Source organism: Phragmites australis, chromosome 3, assembly GCF_958298935.1.
Source record: "Phragmites australis chromosome 3, lpPhrAust1.1, whole genome shotgun sequence".
In the NCBI taxonomy this organism is placed as follows: domain Eukaryota; kingdom Viridiplantae; phylum Streptophyta; class Magnoliopsida; order Poales; family Poaceae; genus Phragmites; species Phragmites australis.
The window spans coordinates 19,657,409-19,667,930 of NC_084923.1; the positions used below are offsets into that span (position 1 = coordinate 19,657,409).

The 10,522-nt window shown below is 41.7% G+C and overlaps 1 protein-coding gene across 1 annotated transcript; it reads left to right on the forward strand.

The window, feature by feature from the left end:
* The first annotated feature begins 4,088 nt into the window (after positions 1–4,088).
* On the forward strand, positions 4,089–10,157 carry LOC133912576 (flavonoid 3',5'-hydroxylase 1-like). The gene is made up of 3 exons (XM_062355392.1): positions 4,089–4,867; positions 5,277–5,574; positions 9,326–10,157. The coding sequence occupies exons 1-3, from the start codon at positions 4,236–4,238 to the stop codon at positions 9,959–9,961; spliced, it is 1,566 nt and encodes a 521-aa protein (XP_062211376.1). The 5' UTR covers positions 4,089–4,235; the 3' UTR covers positions 9,962–10,157.
* Positions 10,158–10,522: the final 365 nt, after the last annotated feature.

A 10,522-nucleotide genomic window follows, 5' to 3' on the forward strand; every position in this document is an offset into this window, starting at 1 on the left:
TGGACATTAGGGGCTCCAAAATGAGGATAAGTTGAAAGTTATGTTTGAAGACTTAGAAAGACATGTTGATCATTGAGATGCTTCATCGGGTACCAAACCTGGTAGTCCTCATGGCTTCGATGATAAAATTGAAGGTGATGAAGATGAAGATTCTGACAGTGAGGAAGTAAAATCTCCAAGTGGCAAAGGAAAGAGAGCACATGGAGGTGAAAATAACAAGGGGAATAAGTCCAAGACTAGGAGGGAGTGGATGCAAGATCAGATGGCTCATATTATTTTTTTGAATGAGAAAACAAGTGTATCTTGTGAATCAATGGCAAGAAGGGAGGGTTACTCCAAGATTTCAATCAAAGCTATCATGGCATTGGTTAAGGAATGTAGGGCTATGTCTGGTACAAAGGAGTTTTTTTTTTTGCTTCTGAAATTTTCACCAAGAAACCTGAAAGGGAGATGTTTATGAATCTAGACACACCACAAGAGTGATTTGTATGGCTGAAATGAAGCAGGCAAACTACTATCCCCAGATTGTGTCACATGCTGATAAAGCATGTAAATGTATCTTTCCATTGGAACTTGTCATGTACCTTTCGATTTGAACCTATCTTCTATTGTTCCATTAACATGTATTGTATTTTTAAATATTGTGATGTGTTTGTATAAACCCGCCATGTCATATTTATTTGAACATCTCTTGTGTTATTTATGTGAGTCCCACTTGTGCTGACAAATTATATCTTTTTAATTTGTATTTTTGATCTCCAGATGACCTCTAGTGAAGATGAAAGGGATGGAAGTAATTCAGATGATGATGATGATTTCTTTTCTTTGCAAATTATGCGCCTCTGGAAAGAAATGCAGAATAATCTATTTGCTACTTCATGTGTATTTAACATGTTCCACTCTACTTATCTTGACAAGAATCCACCAAGGACATCACAACTCATGGATTTTGCTTGACTGAGAGAAAATTTGAATACTCCAGGAGAAAGTCATAGAAAGTTAATAATGAATGCAAGACTTTTTTACATGTTGCAAGATTTATTGGTGAATTCCTAAGGCCAAAAATCATCGGACCATATGAGCTCTATGGAATCGTTTCCTATCTTCATATCCATTTGTGGTCAAAATAGTTCAAACTCTATGGCTTAGAACACATTCAAGCACTCTGGTCAAACAATAAGTAGAAAATTTGATGAAGTCTTGCATTGCCTAGTCAAGATGGCTAAGGACTACATACAGCCTAAGGATAAGAACTTCTCTACTATGCACACAAGGATTAGTGGTGATAAAAAGATATGGCTACATTTTAAAAATTGTATTGGAGCCATTGATGGTAATCATATCTTAGCAACACCATCTCCTGGAGATTATGTTAGATACATTAGCAGATCTGGAAATCCAACTGAAAATATGATGGCAGATGTTGATTTTGACATGTGTTTCACCTATGCATCTATTGATCAACCAGAGTCCATACATGACACTAGTGTGCTCTACTATGCTTTGAAGTCAAATGTGATAACATTTCCACATCCACAACTAGGTAATTATATGTGGTTGTTTCTTGTTTTCCTTTCTTCATTACTTAGCACTATAGAAGGTTTTAAATTTACTTTGAATTTGCATGTTGTAGAAAAATATTATCTCGTAGATGCTAGTTACCCAAATAGACCTGGTTACTTAGCATTATACAAAGGCCAAAGATACTATGTTCCTGATTAGAGGAGGGGTGTCGCTCTTAATGGTGAGAAAGAGCTATACAACTATTTGCATTCAAGTATTCGTAATGTCGTTGAGCGCATCTTTGATGTTTGGAAGATGAAGTGGCGAATTCTTAACAAGATACCGAGCTATCCAATGGAAAAGCAAAAGATGATTGTGGTGGCAATCATGTGTTTCCATAACTTCATCCGTGAGAATCATGCACTTGATAGGCATTGGTGCGACAAGGATCTGGATTATGTGCCTATGATACCTCGAAGATACAAGAAATATGCACCCTCACCGAATGCATCCGATGCATCTACATCACATGCAAATGATACAAATATGGATAAGTTCCGTGATAATCTAGTGACAACTATATCACAATCCAGAGGATAGCTCAAAGCTACTTTTGCAAATTTGGATGTCTTTTGTCAGTGCGTCACTCGAATTTTTAAGATTAGGTTTCCCCGATTACTGATACAATCTATTTTGCTTTTGTTCCATTGTAAAAGTAGCAAGTAATGAATGGTTTGGATGTCTGGTGTATTGATGATGTGATGGTTCTAATTAATCCTTATAATTGTCAAATTGATATATGATTTCAGATTTTATTATGCAAAAATTAAACAAAATAATAAGTACAATATACAAGTTACAAGTCAGCACACATAGACATGGGTATAATGGTCAATTCCGCTGCCATCCTCTCTTTCAGGAATTAGAATCCAGTCAGATAGCCAACGATTTCACAACTGAATCTGATTCACTAGAGAAACATTTTTAGAGCAAATCAGAATCACTTCAAGAGTGAATCAGAATTTGGAGCCCTACCAAACGAGCCCTAAGTTTCTTTATAGTTTTCTACATCCTGCACCATCGCTTTATGTCCTAGCTCAGCTTACCTACACCCTAGGTGGATGCTGCAGAGCACCTTGCAGTATTGGTATAATGGAATTTATCTATTTGCCACCATACCGCGCATTCCAAAATGCCACTCTACTAGATTTGCTCTCCCATTTGCCACCCGACCCCATATTCAGTCACGAACAAAACCTGTTGTGAACAATACCCAAGAGCTCAAAAATGCAAAAAAATATGTCAATTTTTGTATATGCTCTATAATTCATAAAGAACCCATTCTAATTAGATTTACCTAAAAATCTTATAGAATTCAAACTAAAATTCTCCAAAATATACTACTTTTGCAACTTCTAATTTTTAAGACCTCACAAAAATTTTCAAAAAATCTGAGAAAATTCACTAATATTCCTCTAATGTGATGTAATAATTTCTAAAATTACCCACCCTAGATTATAAGGTGAAAAAATGAGTTCATTTTTAATGCACATTTATTAATATTTGTACTAATAAATGGGCATTACAAAGAAACTCACATTTTTTATATTATAACTTAGGGTGAAAGATAATTTTAGAAATTAATACATCACATTAGAGGAATATTAGTGAATTTTTCTATTTTTAGGATTTTTTGTGAGGCCTTAAAATCGCTAAAGTTGCAAAAGTAGCACCTTTTGAGAGAATTTTAGTTTGAATTCTACATAATATTTTTAGGTGAATCCAGTTAAAATATGTTGCATGTGAATTATAGAGCATGTACAAAAATTAACATATTTTTTGGTGCATTTTTTGAGCTCTCGGGTACTATTTATACTAGGCTACTATTTATCCGCGTCGCTAAATATAGACCCAAGTGGCAAATGGGCGAGTAAATTTTGTAAGTGGCATTTTGGAGTGCACCGTCTGGTAGGGTGATAAGTAGTTAATTCCCCATTGGTATGCCCAAAGATGGTAGTGTGCAATGAAGAGCCTCTTGGGAATGCGGCTGTCTCTAGATCCGCTGTCCACCATAGGAAGAGGAGCGAGGAGAAGATGGGGAGTGGAAGATTGAAGAGTTCGAGCTATGTCGTGATGTGATGGTGTGGTAATTTGGTGAATGAAATCGGTAGGGAAGTTGGAGAGGAGTATGATGAGACCGCTAGCATTGAAAGAGATGGTTGGAGTCGCATCAATCGATAGTGACGGTGATGGTACTGGAGAGTCTATAGGGGAAATGAGAGGAGGAAGATTATAATAATTTGATTCTATTTATTTTAGATGGTACAATCTAAATTCTAACTATTCTTTTTAAATCGTGAGAATCACAATCTGAATTATTACAATCATGATTAAAAAAAAAACAAACAAGGGCTTAGCACGCCCAAGATCAAATTCAACGAACATGATCATAAAAAAAAATCTAACTTAACTTTCTTCAAATAAAAATTAGGTCAGCGTGATAGTATGAACATCGGCATATCACTTAATACATGTACTTGTCTATATATCACGTAGCCGGTTTACAACTATAACTCGTTTGGAAAAAAAAAAACTGTTTTAGAGAATAGATTACGCAGCAGAGTGCAACGCCTCTCTAATATAAACCCGTCGCGCATCCATCCTTCCGCGGCACAGACGCTGACACGCCACTCCTCTCCTTACTGCCGGCGCCACCACAGCGCACCGCCACCATGCAGCTCGCCGCGCTGTTCACCGACCCCTTCGTGCTCTCCTGCGCTTTCTTCTGCCTCGTCCTCCACCTCGCGCTGCGCTCCCTGCTGCACCCTTCCTCCTCTGGCTTGGGCTCCCGCCTCCCGCCGGGTCCGCCCGGGCTCCCCATCCTCGGCGCGCTGCCGCTCGTCGGCCCGGCCCCGCACGCCGGCCTCGCCGCGCTGGCGCGCAAGTACGGACCCATCATGTACCTCAAGATGGGCACCTGCGGCGTGGTGGTGGCGTCGACGCCGTCCGCGGCGAGGACGTTCCTGAAGGCGCTGGACGCGCGGTACGCAAATCGGCCCGCGGTGGCGAGCGCCGCGGACATCACGTACAGCTGCCAGAACATGGTGTTCGCCAACTACGGGCCCAAGTGGAAGCTGATGCGGAAGCTGGCAAGTGTGCACCTTCTCGGGGCGCGCGCGCTCGCGGACTGGGCGCGCGTGCGCCGCGACGAGGCCGGCAGGCTGCTGCGGGGCATGGCTGCGGCGAGTGAGGCCGGCCGCCCCGTTGTCGTGCCGGAGGTGCTCGTGTGCGCGCTCGCCAACATCGTCGGGCAGATCACCGTGAGCAAGCGGGTGTTCGACGCTCAGGGGGACGAGTCCAACAGGTGAGGAGAGCTGCGTGCAATTCATTGGCGTGCTCCTCCACCGCATCATATTTTTTCCCCTTCATTTCAGGATTATTACTGCTACCTTAATTTTCGATGAAATTTAGAATGCAGTTTACACGAATTAATGAGGTTTAGTCAAATCAGTGAGCTGCTATCATATAGTACGTGAAGAGTCAGCAAGCCAAGGACTGAACCGGACAGTCCTAGTCAGTGATATGAGTCGCTCACCAAAACACTTGAAAGTGAAACGAGTCAAATAATGCACCCACTTACTGACAAATTCTACACAATCAATGAACTTAATTTAACTTAGCGGAACTTGGATTTGTCGTTGATGAAACTAATCTTTTTTCTTATGTGTACATCTAATAAAATATGTGCGTGTTCATATCATATACGTATGCAGCTACAAGGACATGGTCGTGTCGCTGCTGACGGGCGCGGGGCTGTTCAACATCAGCGACTTCGTGCCGGCGCTGGCGCGTCTGGACCTGCAGGGCGTGCAGGCGAAGCTGCGGCGGATTCACCTCCAGTTCGACGGCCTCATCACCAAGCTTCTAGCGGAGCACGCGGCCACGGCCGAGGACCGCGCGCGCGAGGGCCACCAAGACTTCGTCGACAAGCTCCGCGCCAGCATGGACGCCGGCGCCGACGACGAGAGCGGCGAGACCATCACCGAGGTCAACATCAAGGGCCTCATCTTCGTAAGTTCTCTCAGCTCAACTTTTTTTTAGAAAATGGATAACATTTCGGTTTTTTCAATCTTAGATGCATACGGCCACCGTTATTGTTATAATGTTTCAGCTAAACGCTAGCAACAATAAAGAGATAAAGCATGATAAAAAACATCACGAAACATCTACTTTTAACTACGTCGCCAACCATGTTTTGCGAAGATATCCATTATTACCACCTTCAGAGTGCGGCACACATTCAATACATCTTTCCTTTGATTTTGTCTTTTTTATAGTCTTCAGAATCTTAGCTAATAAATTATTCTAAAAATTATCTGTATAAATAATATATTTGTTTTTTTATTAAACACAATATCAATTATGATAAAACTAGATAGTCCTAAAAATAACAGTACCTCAACCAAGGTTCTTTTCTTTCCCTTCGTTCCTACCTCCCGTAACCAATTATTGCCCACCATATGAGTTATATTTCTAGGTCTATTAATATCCAAAGTTATTATGACAATATGCTAGTTGGTCTTGACTTGGCTAGGAAACATTAAAAAAGATTATGTATGTTTTCATTATGATTGTAAAAACAACATTTTAGACTACCATCTTTTTTTTTCCTTAAATAACCCCATGGCCTATATATCATGGTTTATATCTTTACCTTTAATAGGAGTTTCAGTTGCTATAGTCAATTGTGGGAATTCGTAATGTCTTGATTCATCATTTTGCTCCATTTCCTGATTAACTAATCTATCGCTGCAATTTACTAGCTAGTATGGAATCTATGGATAACTTAATTGAATCTGTGATGAGAAGTACATGGATCATTCGTGCGCACTCGTGGCATCATGTAATGGCGGAGCTTGAAAAAAAAGAGACCAATCTAGTATGAGTTTAGATTAGAAGAACAGATTAGCAATTTATTAGCACTTAGCAATAAAATTTAATGTTTTTTCAACAATTTTGCAAGATTAGAGAGTCCTGACTTACTTTGGCCCTACTAACCTCCGCCACTGACATCATGGAAGCACCTAACGAGGCACTAGCCGAAAGCTCAGCCGAGCTATCGATTTGTCGCGTTGGTGCGGTGCAATTGTGGGGCGGCTGGCTAACGAGAATGAGTGAATCTAGGTAGGAGATGGGCTAGTGGAGTTGTTGGGAAGAGACCAGATTGAGAACTCCGTCCACACCGCAAAAAATCTTTTATACAATGGCGCGGAACCCATGCACATGTCTTTTTCAACTGTTTGTATCAAAAGGTATATAACAATCAGATTAGTAAACTAAAAAGTCCAGCCTATTTAAGACTGCTTCTAGTCGTTGTTGATTATAGTTGTTTGTAGTAATCTTTGTATAGATAGTTTTGTATTGCCAACTGCTATGTTGTTACTCTCTTTGATTGTAAATATAGGTTGTTTTAGATTTGTGCATAAAAATTAAGAAAGTAAATCAAATAAACTTGTTACTTTTTATTTATTCTGTATTGGAAAAGATAACTCGTTCAATTGTGAGAGTGATAATATTTATTAAACAAGAGTAAGACATGAATAAAAGAGAAAAAAATATATAGAAGTTCGAGAATGATTTATATTTAGAGAATAGTTGAGGAGATTAAAATGACCTACATCTACAACTAGAGGGAGTATGTGTTATTGTTGGAAAGGGACAAATTTGGGGGAAGGCTTCGGTCTAGACCAATCCGATCAATGATAGCCGATGGTTCTGTTTGGTCGAAATCTTTAGACCAAATGGTCCAAATTAAACCAGGTGCTACGCATATTTGGTTGAGAATAGAAAGGCCACTGGTTATAGCCTTGCTTACATGCAAAGAAACACAGCAATCCTAAAAGGGGAGTTTCAAAATTATATTTCAAGTGACTTGTAAACTTCTTACTTTTCAATCAGTTTTTTAAATCATTATTAGATCATTACGTAACAGCTCGTGTTATTTCTATATGCAGTTCAAAAATGCATTAGATTTCTATCAAAACTAGGCATTTCACTTTCTGCAATTTTACGCTAAACAATATGTAATTTTAGATGACTTAGATATAAAAAAATTTAGACCAGTGCGCAATAGTTTTTCCCAAGGTATTTGTTCTGGAATTAGATAAGAGGGCCCCATCCAGGAGCGTGGAAATCCTTTTACTATTTCTTTTCCATCGACATGTATCCAAAAAGTAACTAAAAGTTGGGTTAATATATATTCCAAACCCGTAGAAAATTTGGGGTGACATCTTAGCACACAATAGTCGTTGATAATTCTCTCTCATTGATCGAAGAAACAACCCAAATATTATCTAGAGAAGAATCAACTAATCGATACGGTACGATCTGCAGTTCTAGACATCTGATTAATTTGGTGTAGCTTTGAAGCCACACTTAATGATGACATGTTAGCTAGTTAATCTCCCCCACTTACCTACCACTTTTGAATACAGTGAGAGCGAGAGAGATGCTTCAACTGCCAATGTAGCTGTTTTGCCAGCGCGCAATGATAGTGGCTTTATAAGTCTCTGGAATTTTGGAGTAGTTAACATGAAGTGCTCTATGGATAATGAAATTATTGGTGTGACGTGATGGGTTAACTTTCACCTAAATTAACAGATCATTAGAGATATGACTATATAAAATATCGTCTAACAAAAACAAGATATGTTAATTTACCAATAGCCACAAGAGATATATACGTACCGTACCAATAACCATATCCGTTTCGTATATTGCAATAGGATTTGGTAGTCAAAACTATGTTCTGAAGACACGTAAATGTTTTAAACATCAACTATTTGTGGCAGTACTTGTCTTAAAATCATAGAGGATCGCTTGCCACGATCGCCTCGTGTGGTGCAGTACTTGTCTTGTTGGTGCGAGTGGCAACATATTAAATCTCACCCACAATACGTTATATGACTCAAGCAACCAAACCAAACCAAACAAAACTAGCGCCGTTAGATAATGTTGGAAAAAAACAGGGCGCTCAGTCTACTTTGTTTAGAACATCATGTTGAATTTTGCAGGTCACAATGATTGGAACTCCACTGATGATTACAAACTCAATATGCCGCATATACTGATGCGGTGCTAGCTCAAGATTGATTTAATTAGGTTACACCTACCGATGCACTTGGCATTGTTTTCAATTTTGAAATGGATGCACTTAGTTTATTTTAAATCGACGCACTTAGCTTTTGTCATACTGTATAACCAGAAATCTGCTTGTCTCGAATAGCCACTGTATTTGATCTGTGACTTCTGGACTCTGTCTTAAAATCACAAGTTGTTGTTAGCTCACTTGCCTTGTAACGTACTGCTGTTTCCCCACTAATATGTCAGTAAAAGCAACCCTTTGCAGCATCAAACTTGAAAGCAACTGATCATTATTAACGTCTTAGTTCGTAAAAGAAATTAGCGCTGTCTGCAGGGATAAGATTAGGTTAGGCTGTCGATAAGGTGGCCCACTCAACTCATCTGTAGTGCTCGGTTGGTGCAGGGTAGCTTGCTAGCTAGCTCCTTTTTGTTGTGCAATTTCTCTTCGAGGTATGGTTGGATATGCAGCAACTGTACATGCTTAATTATTTTTAAGCAGCATACGGAACAGCTAATCTTTTGTGCGCATTTTTCGTCAAAACATTGAAGCAAAAGTACTGTCATAATTAACAGCATGGGTCGAAGATTTTCTATGCGCGTACCATCATCTCATCATCTGTACTAGAGTGTCCCTTTTTTGCTTTACTGAAACGAACGGGGTTGCAATGCATGCACGCAGGACATGTTCACGGCGGGCACGGACACGTCGTCGATCATCGTGGAGTGGGCGCTCGCGGAGATGCTCAAGAACCCGTCCGTCATGGCGCGCGCGCAGGAGGAGGTGGACCGCGTCGTCGGCCGCGGTCGCCGCCTCGAGGAGTCGGACCTTCCCAGCCTCCCCTACCTGCAGGCCGTCTGCAAGGAGGCCATGCGGCTGCACCCGTCCACGCCGCTCAGCCTCCCGCACTTCTCCTTCGACGCCTGCGACGACGTCGACGGCTACCACGTCCCGGCCAACACCCGGCTGCTCATCAACATCTGGGCCATCGGCCGGGACCCGGCGGCGTGGGAGGCGCCTCTCGAGTTCCGGCCCGAACGGTTCCTGCCTGGCGGGGCGGCGGCCAAGGTCGACCCGCTGGGGAACTACTTCGAGCTCATCCCGTTCGGCGCCGGCCGGAGGATCTGCGCCGGGAAGCTGGCGGGCATGGTATTCGTGCAGTACTTCCTGGGGACGCTGGTGCACGCGTTCGAGTGGCGCCTGCCGGACGGCGAGGAGAAGCTGGACATGACCGAGACGTTCGGGCTCGCGCTGCCCAAGGCCGTCCCGCTCCGCGCCATTGTCACGCCGCGGCTCGTGCCGGACGCCTACGCGTGACTTGTGACACGCCTGCATGGGCATGCATGCATGTGACCGCGCGCGCGTGGTGAGGGTGCACGGTTTGATGTTGCCTGGGTGCCTGCGTACCTTTTCTTTTATGCCCGTACCTTTGGAATTTCAACACATATACGTGTGTCATACGTATAAAGCCAAAATGTGAACATAGTACCGCCACCGATGAGGTACGTTGCTACCTTTGCGAGTTCATGCTTCGTCTGCTCTTACTTCCTCCAGTCCACCATGAGATGCCGAGGTCACTCGGCTTGTTCTCCAACGTGACCTCATCAGTGTGAATATTTCATATTTCCTACTCCAATAACACAGTCACTAAATGCATCAACTTAACCAAAGCACCTAGAGTAAGCATGGAGTAAACAAACTTCAAGCTCCAGATAATGGTTGATCTTCGAGAAGACACAAAAATCACTTTAGAAACATACATAATCTTTTAATAAGGTTGTTGCGAGAATGATACCGTGTGGGTCCCTGTTTGTGGACCTTGATCACAAAGGTCAAATGAAAAAACTGAGACAGGGAGACTTTTGTTGAGAAGAGAGA

What these genes read in the sequence shown, in the direction of transcription:
- LOC133912576 (XM_062355392.1), top strand. Translation starts at nt 4,236, where the DNA reads ATGCAGCTCGCCGCGCTGTTCACCGACCCCTTCGTGCTCTCCTGCGCT. An exon ending in CAGGGGGACGAGTCCAACAG is followed by an intron (nt 4,868 to 5,276) that starts GTGAGGAGAGCT and finishes ATACGTATGCAG; the next exon opens with CTACAAGGACATGGTCGTGT. An exon ending in ACATCAAGGGCCTCATCTTC is followed by an intron (nt 5,575 to 9,325) that starts GTAAGTTCTCTC and finishes GCATGCACGCAG; the next exon opens with GACATGTTCACGGCGGGCAC.